General features: G+C 33.7%; 2 protein-coding genes across 2 annotated transcripts; one reads left to right on the forward strand and one right to left on the reverse strand.

The window, feature by feature from the left end:
* Positions 1-1,397: 1,397 nt before the first annotated feature.
* LOC101509857 (uncharacterized) lies at positions 1,398-10,071 on the forward strand. Its single transcript, XM_004505600.4, has 11 exons — positions 1,398-3,173; positions 3,440-3,679; positions 4,222-4,351; positions 5,510-5,662; positions 5,866-6,110; positions 6,248-6,317; positions 7,030-7,236; positions 7,553-7,788; positions 8,646-8,724; positions 8,796-8,933; positions 9,349-10,071. Exons 1-11 carry the CDS (start codon positions 1,525-1,527, stop codon positions 9,541-9,543), a joined length of 3,342 nt encoding a protein of 1,113 aa, XP_004505657.1. The 5' UTR covers positions 1,398-1,524; the 3' UTR covers positions 9,544-10,071.
* A 662-nt stretch (positions 10,072-10,733) lies between these two features.
* On the reverse strand, positions 10,734-16,105 carry LOC101510175 (uncharacterized). The gene is made up of 13 exons (XM_004505602.4): positions 15,786-16,105; positions 15,606-15,703; positions 15,411-15,493; positions 14,838-14,964; positions 14,548-14,611; positions 14,149-14,246; positions 13,966-14,050; positions 13,150-13,273; positions 12,432-12,533; positions 12,215-12,279; positions 11,282-11,363; positions 11,105-11,184; positions 10,734-11,000 (listed from the first exon to the last, which is right to left on the reverse strand). The coding sequence occupies exons 1-13, from the start codon at positions 15,980-15,982 to the stop codon at positions 10,943-10,945; spliced, it is 1,263 nt and encodes a 420-aa protein (XP_004505659.1). The 5' UTR covers positions 15,983-16,105; the 3' UTR covers positions 10,734-10,942.
* Between the last annotated feature and the right edge of the window lie 537 nt (positions 16,106-16,642).

The raw sequence follows: 16,642 nt of genomic DNA on the forward strand, positions 1-16,642 counted from the left end.
TGATGGTCGATTTGAATACGTTATCTCCTCTTCTCAAAATTGGGAACCATTGAGGCACACCCAAAGATCATGCTTCCTCCTATGGTGGTCGATTTGAGTGCGTGCTCCCCTCTTCATAAAATTGGGTACCATAGACACACCATAAAGATCATGTCTCCTCCTTATAAACACATTACTAGTGATACTTCTTCATTGTTTCAATTCACACAATACTAATCTATAAATTTTAACAATTAATGTTTAAGTTCCAACATCATTTCCAACAAAAATAATGCATTGTAGCCTCTTTTTCCTTTATGTATTTTAGATAGTAGTTCTCGTATGATTGTTACAATGCGATTTGTATAGAGAATGTTCTCGCCACTATACTAATTAGTGAATTAGTCTATTTCTATAAAGACTTCCTTAAGAGGTTAAGAGGAAGTGCAACTGTGAAAAAGAAGGAGATGTAGGTGTGAACTAAAAATCCCTCACTTAATATACCTTATATATATATATATATTTTTACATATATATTTTTTAGAATGCAGAAGTTATCATGAATATAAATTTTAGCATTTGTTATAGAGTTAGAAAATTGTTCATGGATATAAATATTTTCAGAAAATAAAATATTTTGAGTAAAAAAACTAATACAATTTTTTTTAAAATATAGCGAAATTCACATTATTTTATTCATTCAAAACAATTATTCATGATAAGGGGATTTTTTGTTTGTTTGTTATAATTCATGAGTGGACCTATCAACCATGAAACAAACTTCACCCAGCAAATTAGCAACACTAAAGATGAACCGCCTCAATTAAGCTGCTTTGAGATCCAAATAGTTTAAGGTTTGTAATCGGTTGATTTATTATTTATCTATAAAATACCTTTATTTGTTGAACTAAAAACCTATCTTATTACTACCTCATAACAGAAAAATACCACGAAGTCACAACATTTAACAAACATCATCCGTCGTAAGCCATATAATACTACCAATTATCGTTGGTCGAACCTATTTTCTTTTTTCAAAAACAAAAATACTTGAGTAGCAACATTACTCAAGCATGTTTGCTTACAATCATTCACAACCAACCTGAAATATCGGAACATGCTATATCTAAAAAAAAGATAACGATTTCATTCATATATTCTCCGGTTCAGTTGTAATAAATGACACAAGTCTAACAAAATTTAAGGGGAAAAAACAAAAGTCACAACCTTATGTATGTTATGTTCCTTTCAACAACAAAAAAAACTTATGTTATGTTATGTAATTATATTATAATTATTTAGACTATTAGTTGAATTAGACAAATCACAAAAAGACATATTTTGTTGCAGCATTGGTAATAGGAATTTCTCCTTATCTTTTTAAGCTTTTTTTTTTTTTCATTTTCAATAATTGCTTAAACGAGAGAATAATCGATTAATAATTAATAATATTAATAATAATCAGAATAGAAAAGGAACAGTTCGATTTCAACATGTTTCCAATATCGAACTAGCACGATCTCTCAATTTCCGATTCAACGATCAATGGAACCGTCAAACGCCGGTGACGATCATTTTTCCAACGCAAACTCAGGTTCCACGTCAGCTTTCACCTTCACCACCCCTTCCGTTTCCGGTCTCTCGAAGCCAAGATTCGTTAAACTTCGCAAACACAACAATGCCTACACCTTCAATCGCGACGGTGCCGTCGTCAATGCCGCCGCGTCCTTCCTCGGATCCGATAATCTCGATTCCTCTTCGAATTTCGATAAGCGGATCAGTGATCGATTGAGGAATCTCAAAATCGGAAGCGAGGGTTTCGCGAACGCCGATGGAAGCTTGTTCTCGACGCTTCCGGAAGAGATGATGAGTAAGTTGAAAATCGTAACGGAAAATAAAGGAGGTTTTGATAACGCACGTGTTGAATCGGAACTCGGAAACGAGTTGAAGAAGAAACTCAGCATTAAAGAAACTGAGAAAATTGGAAGAGGTAACAATGTAGTTAGTGATGATAATTCAGCTAATTCGGTTATTAACCAAATGAATAATTTGAGTGTGAATGAAAATGATGTAATGAAAAACAAGTTTAACCTAGTTGACCAAAATGTTGAACCTAATTTATGCAATTCATCTGCAATGTCATCATCATCACCATCACCATTAGCTACGGCATCCGCTTCGGCTTCTGTGTTATTTCAACCTGTTGAAGTGAATAAGAGGGATGCATTTGTGTTTCATAGTAAACCAGAAGCTTCAGGGTCATCTTTTGTTGAGTTTAAAACGCATGCGCCAAAGATTGGTGGCAAAGAAGGAAAAGTGAAGGAAAAAAGTGGCAACGTGAGAATGAATAAAAGTAGAGTGAACCTGAAGCATTCTACACAAGCACAACCTTGGAATGGACATGGTTTTGTTTTTAAAGGAAGTGTTTCACAACAAGATCAACCTCGGGGTTCTTTTGAGGCTTATTCGCCTATGGATGTCTCTCCTTATCAGGAGAAACTGGCCGAGACTCAAACCTCGAGGGAAAGTTCTGTGACATCGAATGAGTCGTTTGGTGTTGATGGTAATGATTCTGTATCGATGAGTTTTGTTGATCACATTGATGAAGATTTGATTGAGGCAACTGAGAACATGAATATAAATGAGAGTAGTGAAGTTGCGTGCGGAAGTGGAGATACAAAGGAAGGAAATTCAGAGTGTGATATACATGAAAATATTTGTGTTGATGAAGTGAAAAAGGATGAGTCTGTTTCTGGGGTTGAAACTGAAAGCTTTAAATCTGTTAGTAATAATGTGGACCTAACTAATGATTTGGCTGGTACACACGCAGAAACTGAATCCCGTGATGGGGATAGAATGTTGAATAGTTTTAGTTCGAGAAATGAAAGTGTGAGTGGGTCTGCATTCACCTTTGCTGCTGCTTCTTCTGCTGATGCTCAATCGTCTAGCCCAAAACGCCATAACAAAAAGAAAAATTGGGTAAATGTAGGTCATGATTCTTACAACTACGTGCCAAGCATAAAGGTTCCTTATTCATCATCGTCTGTGGCATTTGCTGCGGTTTCTGGAAAGCCTCTTGTTGCAACAGGGCAAGACATAAAAGCCAAAGTGTCTTCTCCTCAACCCAAAACAAAGGATTCTGATGTGAATGAGGATTCTGTTTCTGCTGAAGCATGTGAAAAGTGGCGCCTTCGGTGAGTATATATATTTATTATAGTTCTAAATTTAATGTCATATTTGCAATCACTTGCTTATTTTGTACTCAGTTTTTGTTATTCTGGATTACAAGCCCTGGCTTTTTACAATTGCTTCTGATCTGTGAAATGAAATCGGGTACAAAAATGTAATTTGCACAATAAAATAACTTTAAAAAAATAGCTCATTTGATTTTGGCTCAAAGCTCAATACTCTATCAACATTGCAACCTGTTACTCACAATACTAAATGTGCTCTAAATCAGAGGGAACATTGCCTACAAGAACGGGGATTTGTCTATGGCTGAGAATTGTTACAAACAAGGACTTAGTTGTGTATCTAAAGAACAAGCATCTCGGAGCTGTCTCAGGGCTTTGCTTCTATGTTATAGCAACCTGGCTGCCACACACATGTCTCTTGGTAGGATGAGAGATGCAATAGAAGATTGTAGGCTGGCTGCTGAAATAGATCAAAATTTCCTCAAGGCGCAACTCAGAGCTGCAAAGTAAGTCTCCATTTTTGCTTCTAACATTTTTTTTTGCAGTATTGTAGTTGTATAAATTTATGTTTAATATAGGATGACAAAAGCTTTAGGATTAGGGTATTCTTGGGTACAAAATAGATGCATTAGAGTTATTAGGTATAGTTGAAGTTAACTAGGTAGGGTAGGTGAGAAGGCATTTTAAAATTGGTGGCTAATTTTTTACATGAACAATAACATTGAGATTAATGAATCTTGTTGTAGAGACCCCAAACGCTGAACAGTATCAGTGGGATTAATGATTCGTGTCGTAGAGAAGTGGTAGATCCATTAAGAGAACTCTTATCCCTCTAGAAGTCTGACTATATTGGATTCTAGCACCTAATGCTTGATTATTATTCGAAGATTTGGAAAATACATTTTACTTATAAATTTATAATATGTAAATATTGTAAATATGTAAACAGTGTCTACAACTTGCATGCTTGCACTTCACCAGTATAGTTTTAAGCATCTAAATTAATGGGTGTACACCTTAAGTCACTTGGTTTTCATTCTTGTTTAAGTTGTTATCTTGCTCTGGGAGAAGTTGAAGATGCATCACGATATTTCAAAAGGTGCTTGCAATCAGGAACTGATGTTTCTGTAGATCGAAAAATTGCGGTGGAAGCCTCCAATGGCTTACAAAATGCACAGGTTTGTTTGATTACTTATAATTACTTTCATAGATAACTTGATATATTATGTATGGAGGCTTTAATCATCGTTAAAGATTTTTTATTAGCTATATGCTGCATGTGCGATGAATTAATATCGAAAACTTCTTACGTTGAACTAGTTTGGTATTGTATTATATTAGCCTTCGATGGGAAAACTTTTGTAAGCAAGGTTTTAAAAAATGCTTCACAACCGTAACTCTGGCTGCAGCATTAAGGTTCTTGATGCTTCTGTGACAGCATTTGTGGCCACATAAGCCGTATATATGACCAAATTATTTTGAAATATGAATGATCGCTCAACCACGATTTAACACCTTGCTCACCAGGGTTCAAAGTACATTTAGCCATTTTTAGTATAAATTATGTTTTAGTCTTTAATTCAACATTGGAGTTTGGGCATCACCACAAAGGTTACTATGGGGGGTATTTAAAGACTTTCTGTTATTATATCTGGAAACATGTATCTGATTTATGTGTCTAAATTATTGGAAATTTTTTTATAATGAAAGTTTTGAAACATTGTCAAAGTGGAGCCCATACAATTATAGATAGGTAAAGAAGAGAGAGAGAGATTGTATGTTGCTTTCTTTTGTGCAACAACAGTCTACTGCTTGATAGATGCGTTGATTTTGCATTTTCTTCTTCATTCTCAAATTATTTTGAAATATGAATGATCGCTCAACCACGATTTAACACCTTGCTCACCAGGGTTCAAAGTACATTTAGCCATTTTTAGTATAAATTATGTTTTAGTCTTTAATTCAACATTGGAGTTTGGGCATCACCACAAAGGTTACTATGGGGGGTATTTAAAGACTTTCTGTTATTATATCTGGAAACATGTATCTGATTTATGTGTCTAAATTATTGGAAATTTTTTTATAATGAAAGTTTTGAAATATTGTCAAAGTGGAGCCCATACAATTATAGATAGGTAAAGAAGAGAGAGAGAGATTGTATGTTGCTTTCTTTTGTGCAACAACAGTCTACTGCTTGATAGATGCGTTGATTTTGCATTTTCTTCTTCATTCTCCACAAAATCCAGAGGTTTTTTGAATTCACAATTTTTTAACTGGCTGTGGTGTTGATGTCCACCTCCTCTTCCTGACTGATAAGTATTTTCACTGGATGGCAGAAAGTATCAGATTTCATTTATCATTCCTCGGAGCTTTTGCAAAGAAGAACATCCTCCGAAGCAGAGAGGGTATTGAAACATATTAATGAGGCATTGATGATCAGTGTGTACTCTGAAAAATTGCTTGAAATGAAAGCAGAGGCTCTTATAAGGGTTGGTGCTTCATTCTTATAGTATGCTGCAATTTCATTAAAGCTTATATTATCTCTGATAGAGTATATGTCAGTTCGAACTTACAGTTTCTGTATTTTCTCTCAACTAAAATCTAATAATGTTGAAACTCAAGAGTCAGCATAAGTCTTTTAGGGTAGTAACTAATTGATTTTCTGTTTGATAACTTTTGTTTCAAATATCAGCTGTGTAGATACGAGGAGGTGATTCAGCTGTGTGACGAGACCCTTAGTTCTGCTGAGAAGAATGCTTGTCCAATAGCTGCTGGTTGCCAAGTCACATATCTGGATAATGCAGAACTCTCAAAAGTCTTCTACTTCAGACTATGGAGATGTTCAATGATGCTTAAAGCCTATTTTCACATAGGAAAGCTTGAAGAAGGTCTTTCTTTGCTGGAACAACAAGAGGAAAAGGTGTCTGCCATTAACAAGTAATCATTACCATCCTATAACCCATTCACCCTCTTCTTCCCCATATCAGGGGCAAGCAGATAAGGCAAAATAAAAATGAATATTTGACAGTGATGGTGATCTTTTTATCATCAGCTTTGATACTGTGTCCTTGCAGGAGTGGAAGCAAGGTTTTGGCTTCACTTATACCACTAGCTGCCACTGTATGCGAGCTCTTGCAGCATAAGGTCAGCTTATACTATGATGACCGTTTAGATTTTCATTTTTTGTTTGCTTAATGCCTAGAACATTTCTGTTGTTAAAAGTATACTTTTATGCTTACAGCCTTGAACACCTCTGTATATTTCTGTTGTTAAAAGTAGTTGCATGGGTTGTGTGTGCTATTGCTCTTGGTGAAAATTGTATTGTGCATATACTCTCCTATTAGAATTTGCAAAAATTAAATAAAGCCGGAATAAAAATGCTCCTATTATGTAATGCAATTCCTAAGACACCAACTTGATTTTTTTTTTTTGGATATATATGGGTAGGCTTTGAAAAGAAGTATTCTTACAATATCACTTTTTCTTTTAGTTTCTTTTTTTCCCTCAAAAGCTACTCATTTTTGTTTTTGGCATTTTTTTTTGAAATATTTATTTTATTATTATAGAAAAAATTATTTCATATCTAATAAAAAAGCACACATAAACCCTTGGGCTACCTCTGTGTGTAGCAGTACTGAGGAGTGAGGATTAATACTGGTATAATTTGTGCCAGTCCATCCTAATAGCTATTACACATACAACTTCTCTGCCATCAAAAGACACCAGAAAAAAAAATTCATATGCCTCATTGATGTTGTATTCAAGGAAATATTCATCAGTTCAATTCAGTCTGTCCTGTTTTCTGTAACTTGTAAATTGCTTTTGACCAGGATTGATGTAAATTATTCAAATGCAGACTGCAGGGAATGAAGCATATCAGGCTGGCAGACACACAGAAGCTGTTGAACACTATACATCTGTTTTATCTTGTAATGTGGAGTCTCGTCCATTTGCAGCTGTATGCTATTGTAATCGTGCCGCTGCATATAAAGCATTAGGTCAAATAACCGATGCTGTCGCAGATTGCAGTCTGGCTATAGCTCTTGATGGAAATTATTTTAAGGTTTCTCTCTTCAACTGGAACTTATTAATTTCTTTTTAGATTTTGTACTTATAACTGAATCAGACGGGGTTCAGGTTAAATATAGAAACTAGGAATAAGTTGTTGACCAGTTTGACGAGCATTATCCATATTCAATCAATAGCTGATCGTATATGCTACCATTGTGTTCTTGGGAACTTTCTGTTACTTAGAGATTTAAAACCCTGCTGTTCCTTCCCTATTTTATCTATATTAACTTTTGCATTTTAAGAATTGCTTTATTTAGGATTTCAAATGCACAGGATAATATGAGAAAAATGTTTTTACACTCTTGCAGGCACTTTCTAGACGTGCAAGTCTGTATGAGATGATCAGAGATTATTACCAAGCAGCTAATGATCTTAGGAGACTTGTCACTCTTCTCAGTAAGGGAATAGAGGATAATGCCAATCATAAAGGAACCTCTGATAGATTAATTAATTATACCAATGATTTAAAACAACATAGCATTCGGCTCTCCGAGCTAGAGGAGGAAGCCAGAAAGGAGATCCCTCTTGATATGTATCTTATTTTGTAAGCCATTAGCACTCCTTTTTCTTATATCTATAACAGATTAATTAACCCCATTTTAGAAGCAGTCAAAATTTTCCTGAAAATCACTAGTCACTATCAATTTTACTTTTATGTGTATTTCTATGCCAAAATTGTTCACACAATCCATTTGAGGTTGAAATGGGAAATTTTCAGACATAAAGGGAAGATTTAATAATCTTCCTTCTTTGGTTGCTAAACTTTAGTGATCCATTTTTCAATATCCAGGGTCAGAAACTAAATAAAATTAATGTTAGGGTTTGCGAATGAATTAGGTAAGCTTAATAGTTCTGGACTAAATGTAGGCTCATGGAAGGGATAGATATGTAACTATTCAAAGACTGCATTTAGATTTTAGGTAATAATTCCCTAAATGCACATCCAGAATCCAAAATTAATATTTTAAAAAAGCTCAATTTGGGAAACCTTTTTGTTGGTTTATATTATAAATACTTGATCAAGTTTTTTAAACAACAATCCATAAACATGAAAGTGGCAAATCATTGCAGTGAAGTTTAAATTTTCTTTAAATAGGTGGTACTCAATGTTTCATCAATAGTGTTACACTTTAACTCTTCTCATTGACAGCGGATCATAGTTAAACTCTAGTGGAGTACCCAAAAAATCAGTAAATGTTGTTAACTTATCATGCTACTTGTACTCTGTAAAAGAACATGGTAGACTCACAAAGATTTATTTTGATGCTATGCCATTTTATAGTAGTCATCATTCCATGTTAGATGTGTTCCAAGCATAGTGTTGAAACCTATTTGTTGCTAATTTTGGTAAATATAGCATTATCATGTAAGGCTATGACCTGATTGACATTATGATGGCAGGGGAGTTGAACCGTCTGTTTCAATATCTGAAATCAAAAAGGCCTATCGGAAAGCTGCACTTAGACATCATCCGGATAAGGTCGTTTATTGAAAGCTTAGTTAGATGCTGATATATGAATAACTTTTTTCACATGTTATTTTATTCTGTAGGCTTGCCAGTCTTTGACAAAAAGTGACCATGGAGATGATGGAATATGGAAGGTTATTTCTGAGGAAGTACATAGAGATGCTGATAGGCTTTTCAAAATAATTGGAGAGGCATATGCTGTCTTGTCAGACCCTGCAAAGGTATTATATATATTTTCAAATAACAATGGTCGATGAGATGATTGCTTTATATGGTTTTATAAATGTTGGTTTTCTATGAAGCCCAATTGCATCAATTGCTCTATGGATCCAATCCTGTGAATTTCTTTTAGTGGTGAATAAGGATTTATAGTTGTTGACATGTTAATGTTGTTATATGAGAAGTGTTTTTGTCTTAAAATTAACCCAATTAATTGCTGCCATTGACCTCCTATCAGAAGCTTATAACTTGCATGTAGGAATTAAAAAAAGGCTTCTTCTCCACGTATGTGTTTGTGTGTTCCCCTCCACAACCAATATGTAATTGAATCGTGTTCAAGGGCTCTATAAGTCCTAGTTTTTCAAGCTCTAGCATATTAACCTTTGTATTCATATAGTAGTTGTTCTATTTTTGCAGCGGGCACGGTATGATGCAGAAGAAGAAATGAGACATGCCCAAAAGAGACGCCCTGGAACTATGGGTAGAAATAATATGGAGAATCAGTATTGCCCATCTGAACAATCCAACAGGAGACAATGGAGAGAGGTTTGGAGATCATATGGTAATTCGTCTTCTCGAAGTTCTGATGCTGACCGATCAAGTAGGAAGTAACGAAAGTTGCATGGAATGTTAATCCGGTTAGGATCTTGATTGCAGTGTGAGTCATGGAACGGGACCTTGTTAGGGGGTGCTTAGTTTATCTACTGCATTTGGCATGCCAAATTTTTTGCAGCTTCAATCCTTTGAGTTTAGAAGAGGTGTGCAGGAGTCCTGCAATTATATTATCTATGACATAGCAGTTGGAGAAACTAAGCTGGTCAATGCTTCGGGTTGCTTAGGGAGGTAGGATTCTTCTCTCGACAAGAGAAATATGTGGTTGCATTTGATGAGCAATTTTACAGTACCATGAATTTAAGCAAGGAGTTGGTGTGTTGGCTTGGCAGTGTAAAGGAAGCTTGAAATTTTTTGCATTATGGTTGAAAGATCTGATTTTTTGAATTGCGTAAATTATAGACTCTTACAGGATGTTGATATTGAGATGTACAGACGAAATTAAATTGTAATACCACGACAAAGATTGTAATTACAAAAACAGCAGTTGCAGTTTTGCCAGGGTGAAGAAGTAAATATTTTCCTCAATGATAAAAAAATGAAATCTCTATTCCATATGAGGGTTTAACTGACCCAAATTTTCTCACTCCAAATAAAAAACTAAATTAATAGTGAACATAAGTTTGGTTGTTAATTAGTTAGTTAAGATAATATTTCTCAAATAAGGAGTAATATTAAGAATAATGAATAATAGGCAAAATATATTATGTAATTCTTTAAATTACACAAATATTAAATTAGTCGAATTAACTTCTTTTTTTAATTAAATTAATCTTTTATGTTCGTAAAAGCTATAATGTTGATCTATTTTTATTCTTAATCTCATTTTAATCATTTTTAGTTAGAGATTTTAAAATTATAATGAATTTTATTATCAATCATATAAAGTACAATATAATAAATTTTTATGTGATTTCATGATATAAATAAGTAAAGAGAATTTTACATTTAATTTCAAACGCCTTAAAATGTATCTCACTTGAATTATCTTTTATTAAATTATTTTTCTAAAAATTGATTTATGATTTATATTCTTATGATTATTGCAATCAAAACCCCTTAAGAATTATATGAGTTTATTGGGAGAATTTTGAGTTTCAATTTTACTTGTTTAAAATTATATCATCGATGTAAATATTTATAAATATTAAACGTAAACTCAAAAAAAAAAAAAAAGATAAATGACTACGTTGTTACCAAAAAAAAGATTAATCTATTATTTTCGTGCATGATGTATTTTTCGAGAATAATATTTGTTCAACACGTTCAAAGGCTATAATCATACGTGCATAGAAGAAAGCAATGATCTCTCAACTCTCAAGAGCTATATACACCTACGGCCTTGCACTACAACAGGAAGAACTTTGCTGAAATATACTTTGACTTACGTATGGAAAACTCATACATATATTCCTAATCCAAGTTCCTTTGGATTTGTTTCAATCATCCATGGTGACCTGTTTATTTTTCAAAAACAAAAGAAAAAGAAAACAGGATAGTTAAAATTTTCCACCAAGTCTCATAATACATAACAGTAAAACCAACACAATAGAAAGTTAACCTGTTCATTGCAAAGTTAATAGTTCCCTGGCTAGCTCGGTTGAGAAGAACTTCTCTCGCTTCAATTGGAAGTCCTTGAGTCTGCATTTGATAAATAGTTACAACACAAAGAAAACTTGTTTGCTGATATTACACCAAAAGAAAAAGAACAAAGATGGAAAGTTAGATACAAATATACCTCTTCGGGAAACCAAACACCAGGTTGCGTGCTCCCTTCAAGAACTGCAAGTGCAAATGCAGCTGTGGAAATTCCTACAGATCTAAAACACGTGTATACTGAACTGTCATAACTAATAGCAAACACTACGTATAGCATCAGCATGCACGAGTTTATAACAGAAATTCTAAATTATATATGCGGACCCTGCCTCAGTGTGGGGCCCACCATATCATCTTATCAGTCAATTACTAGTATTATGTTGTAAAATGTAATTGCAGAGTACTTCTATTTAGCTCTGTACTTGTGGGATCCATAATCTTTTCTGTTTGGTCAACTAAGCTGGCAATCACGTAATAAGAACATGGCATTTTACCGGGAAGGAGCTTCCGGAAGTGAAAAATTAAGTGTATTTAACATTTTGTGAACAAAAATGAAGGGCGAATGAGCAATCACCTGCAGACAAATGCTTAAAAAATCCATGTCTGGCATTTTGTGTATTATGAAAAATGCATAAGAAAATTTGGACCAAAAACACTTCAAAGTGAAAAATTGTAAGAGAGCTTTTATGGATAAGCAATTATTTCTCTGAAATATTGTTACTAACAATGAAGAGTTTATTATAATTCCAAAATAATATTAATACAGTCAAGATTTGAAACTTGTTGCCAATGCTACTCACCATTAGTCACTTCTAATTCTAACTACTTAAGTTTGACAGAGTATGTGGATTACTAAAACTAATTTAAAAATGAAATCTATAATTCCTTTTATAATAGTATAAATACAATGTAATGTGTAGTTAAAATATTATATGTTTCACTTCAATGCATAGAGTAACAATTATGAAAAATGGTATTGTAAAATTTTTTAAATAGTCATTTCTTGGATCATTTACATAATGCCAAAAGAAAATGTCACCTAAGAAAAGAAAAAAGAAAAGGAACGACTTACACCGAAAGACTCTTGTGGCTGAAAATGCCAACTGTATTACGTCCGCTTGAACGTTCCAGATCAACCTGTTCAGAAGATAAGGATATTTTTAGTTTGAGGTGAATGTAGATCAGAAGGTGACATAATTTATTTACATACTCCATGTAAACAACATAACAATTCAACAGCAATTTTAAAAGGAACAAGTTGATTGAACAATAGTTTTCATTTGCCTCACCCTCATTGATACACGTTCTCCGGCAAACCCATCCGTTGCTCGAACAACAGGATCAAACAACTCCACCAACCTTTGGACTTTACTTCTGTCTCTCAAATATTCCTGTATTTTAGCTCGAAGTCATTCGCATAATAATTAACATGTACATTAATTTCATATTTTCGTTCTCATGATATGTGTAAGTTATTTCACATTTAAATTCCTTTTCCAAATTTTCTTTCATGTTTCCACAGTTTGGCATCTTGTTCTTGTCTATTAACTTAACAACCTTATTATGTTGCAGGAATGTGGGTTTTAACAAATATTGATGCTAAAAAAATAAAAGAGCCCTATTAACAAGAAACTGAGAAATTAACTGTTCAGATTCATTGATTTCTGGTGAAATGAAGTTTGGTCGAATAATTTTCCTGTTGCACTCTTGTAGATTATGTACTAAGATGTACAATAGCAAGGGGGAATAGCAGCGGTTGATTTTAGAGGTTGTCGTGAACAGTGTGCAAGGTAAGTGTCATCAGCACATGATGAGGGTGCACTGCAAAAAAACTAATAATAGAAATAGGATAAAAGGACAAGAAAGGAGAGAGGAAGGGGGAGAAATTGTGAGTGAAGCTTTGGGTAGGACGCAGAAAATTGTAGTTTGATTAACTTTATACATGTCCATTCCATTTAAGTTTTGCTCATTGATATTCAAACCAATATCTAAGTGACTCAAGCATACCGATGGAAGAAGTTTTGTCATTGCTTCCATTCCCCAATTCCAGAAAAATGGCGATGTTCCAAATCTAGCACTTACAGTTGGCACTCCAAGAATCTCATGAGCACTTCTAACCTCTGGCAAATTCCTGAAAACCATGTATTGAAGTGGAATCCTAATTTCTGAAGAAAGCAAATATATAGGGGTAGTAAAATCAATTTATTGTTGACCATATATCCTAGCATATATAATATGACTGAAAAGAACTTAGGGCTTGTCCAATTGTGTTCCTATTTTTTTTATTTAGAAAAGAACTCTTTCAGAACATAACTAAAAAAAGAACTAATTAGTACAAGTATTTTAATTTGAAAATATTTTTAGAGATAAGAGAACATAAAAACTTTGATTAATTTGCCTTGAAAACATGTTGAAGGGTGTCGAGTTTCGATGACGGTGACAATGGTGAAGAGTGATGGAAAGCAGCTGCATTAACAGCACTGATGACGAAATGTGTAAGATTGTAGAAATGGATAACAACAATGAAACAATGCATACGAATAAAAATGAAAAAAGAAAACATAAAAACAAAAACAACTCTATTGTTCTAGATTTCTTGATCTAAAAACTAAAAGACAAGACCAAGTTTTAAGAACAAACAATTACAAAAAACCTACAAGTTTTTTTTTTTTTTGTTTCTTTTTTTATTTTTACGAACAAAAAACATATGTAAATACTATAATCAAACATGCCCTTATAATTTTTAGTTTGTTTTTGAATCATGGTTAGTAGGGAATAGGGATATTCTAACTTCTAACACTTTCTATAAAACAATGAACTTACAACAGATAAACATTTCTTCTGCCAATCCCTTTTCCAAAGTCAACATTGAGCATTCCACTATATGGCTTCAGTTTGATCTTTTCTCCTAGTTGAACATTCCAGCACCATCGTTTAATCCTACAAACAAAATGGTAATTAATCTAGATAAAAGCCATAACTTGAACAAACTCTCTAGAGAATAACCTTTGTTATATGCAACTACTTCCTCTCCCAACAGCAAGAAACTCGTGGCTAATATGGTTGGACCAGCCCCACCAGTTCCAGCGGTATAGTAGTAGAACCTGAGTTGACCATAGGAGATTATAAGAGGCTAAATCAACATCAGAGCCCAGAAAAAAAATAGTTATCTCTGTCCCTGGTTGACTAAAATAATTTGACAACAACATAGACGGGCCTTATGGGGCGTTTCCATATATTACATTAAGTTTGCTTCTCAACTATCTTAGCTGTCTAGGCATATCATATCAAGTAAATAGCATAAGATAACATATCCGACTGGTAAGATAAGTAATGACATAGCAACATATTTGCATTGGTATAAAAAAATCATAAACTTCAGAACTATACGAGAGAAACCATCACCTTAGCCTCTCTGGTTTATCTTCACTTTCACTTTCTGCAGCCCGGACTAGCTCTGCTGCCATGACTAAGACAAAATTGTAGGAAGTATTAGTAATCAAAATACAGCATATACTTAAAAGCAGATGCAAAAATATTATCACTCACTATAACTCCATACAATTCTTCTATAAATATCACTTTAGAGTTTAGACAATCAAGGGTTATCTAAATCAGTTTTAATATAACTGGTGAACAAATAATTCTAACAATGAGATGGCAAATATAAGAATAATGAAGAAATAGGGTAGTACCACTGCTCACTCCAGGGTATATTCCTGCAGTTGTTATAGCTGGAACATTTGCAGCTAATGCCCTGCTCATTAAGGATTTGGCACGGCACGCATAGGTCGTGTCGTCACAAACATCAATATATGCAGTCTGCAGCAAAAATATACCAAAAAAGAAAGAAGAAAAAAGAACCAAACAAAAAATAGTTATGCAAAGGGAAGATACATGTATCATATCATATAAGCATAGATTTATAGACATTTTGAACCGGTTAATTATTGATAGAAGATATAAGGCCTATTTAAATTGTTTTATTTGAGTTAATCTACTAACATAAATATTTGTGAGACTATTTGGAAAAATTAATGGAAACAGCTTGCCACATTTCTATAAGCTGTTTTTAGTCTATTTTCACAAGCTCTCTATGATAGTTTATGAACACAGTTTATAACTTATATAATAACAATTTGACTTTATTTTATCTTTGTTATAGAAATAGCTTATAGTCTTACACATAAACACTTATATGATAAGCGTGTTTATGCGGAAACCTTTAGTTTAATTATTTATCTAAACAGTGTGATAATACAAGAGACCTTGGTATTTATGGCGGCTTCAAGCACGCTACATTTTTCTGCCTGTTGGAAAGGACCGGCAGCATGAACTACAAGATCCACACCTGCAGATGAAAATCTAACACTATATATAATCGGCATCAACAACATCAATAACCAAATTCAATTTACAAACAAACACGAAACACAGAACAAATGCTGAGATTGAAATTTCACCTTTCAACGCAGTTTCAAGTGAATTGATGTCATCAATGTCAACACGTGCGAAACCTGAATTGCCGCCGAGTTTTGCAACGAGAGCTTCGCCTTTCTCTCTGTTACAGCGATTAGAGTTTATTACACTGGACAGTGTTAGATGCACGTGTGTGTGTGTGTGTAGATGAGCATTGCACTGACCTGTTTCGGCCGGCAACTACGATCCGAAGATCAGGGCAGAGGTTGGAGAGAGCGGTGGCGGTTGATCCTCCGACACGACCGGTTCCGCCGAGGACCAACACTCTTGAGTTGCGGATATTCTCCGGTAACTCAGGGAGCTTGGTGGCGGTGGCGGTGATCTTGAAATTCAAATTGAGAGGTAATGAAGTTGGCGCCATTGATTTGATGAGATTGGTTCGCTTCGCTTCGATTCACTTCATTTCCCTCTTCTTTTTTCTATTTCTTTTCTCAAGTGTTGCTCTTTGTCTTATCACAACAAATCCTTATCCAATTCCTTTCATTGCTCCTGCCACGTTTACTCTTCCGTTACAAATTGACTTCAGTTAGTTTTTTTTTCTTCTTTAACCCCGTGAAAATCAAATATTATTATTACAACCAGAAATCAAATCGATTAATTTTAGTTTAGTTTTTTTTTCAATAAAGCAAATGTTTGAAATTGATATTTATGTTAATCTCCCGAACTTGACTCTAAAACCTCCTTCTTAATATACCTTTGATTTATTTAAGTTAGTTTAATTTAGAGTGTGTTTAAGATTATTTGGAGGTAAAATTATCTTTTGAAGTAAAAATTCAGTTTAATGTTATAATTATGTTTGTATAAGAATTTTTTTCAAAAATAAATTATGTTAGAAAAAGAAAACAAAAATTAATAGAAGATAAATAAATACAAAATTATATTTTATAGTTTTAAACAAAACGATAGTTTATAGTTTTTTAAAAAAATCTTTAAATACTTTATTTTATTCTAATATATGTATTAAATGTGCTAAAATAATTTCTTTTTAACAGATTTTACGATCTCTGTAATAATGTATTAC

Source organism: Cicer arietinum, chromosome 6, assembly GCF_000331145.2.
Source record: "Cicer arietinum cultivar CDC Frontier isolate Library 1 chromosome 6, Cicar.CDCFrontier_v2.0, whole genome shotgun sequence".
Taxonomy (NCBI): Eukaryota; Viridiplantae; Streptophyta; class Magnoliopsida; order Fabales; family Fabaceae; genus Cicer; species Cicer arietinum.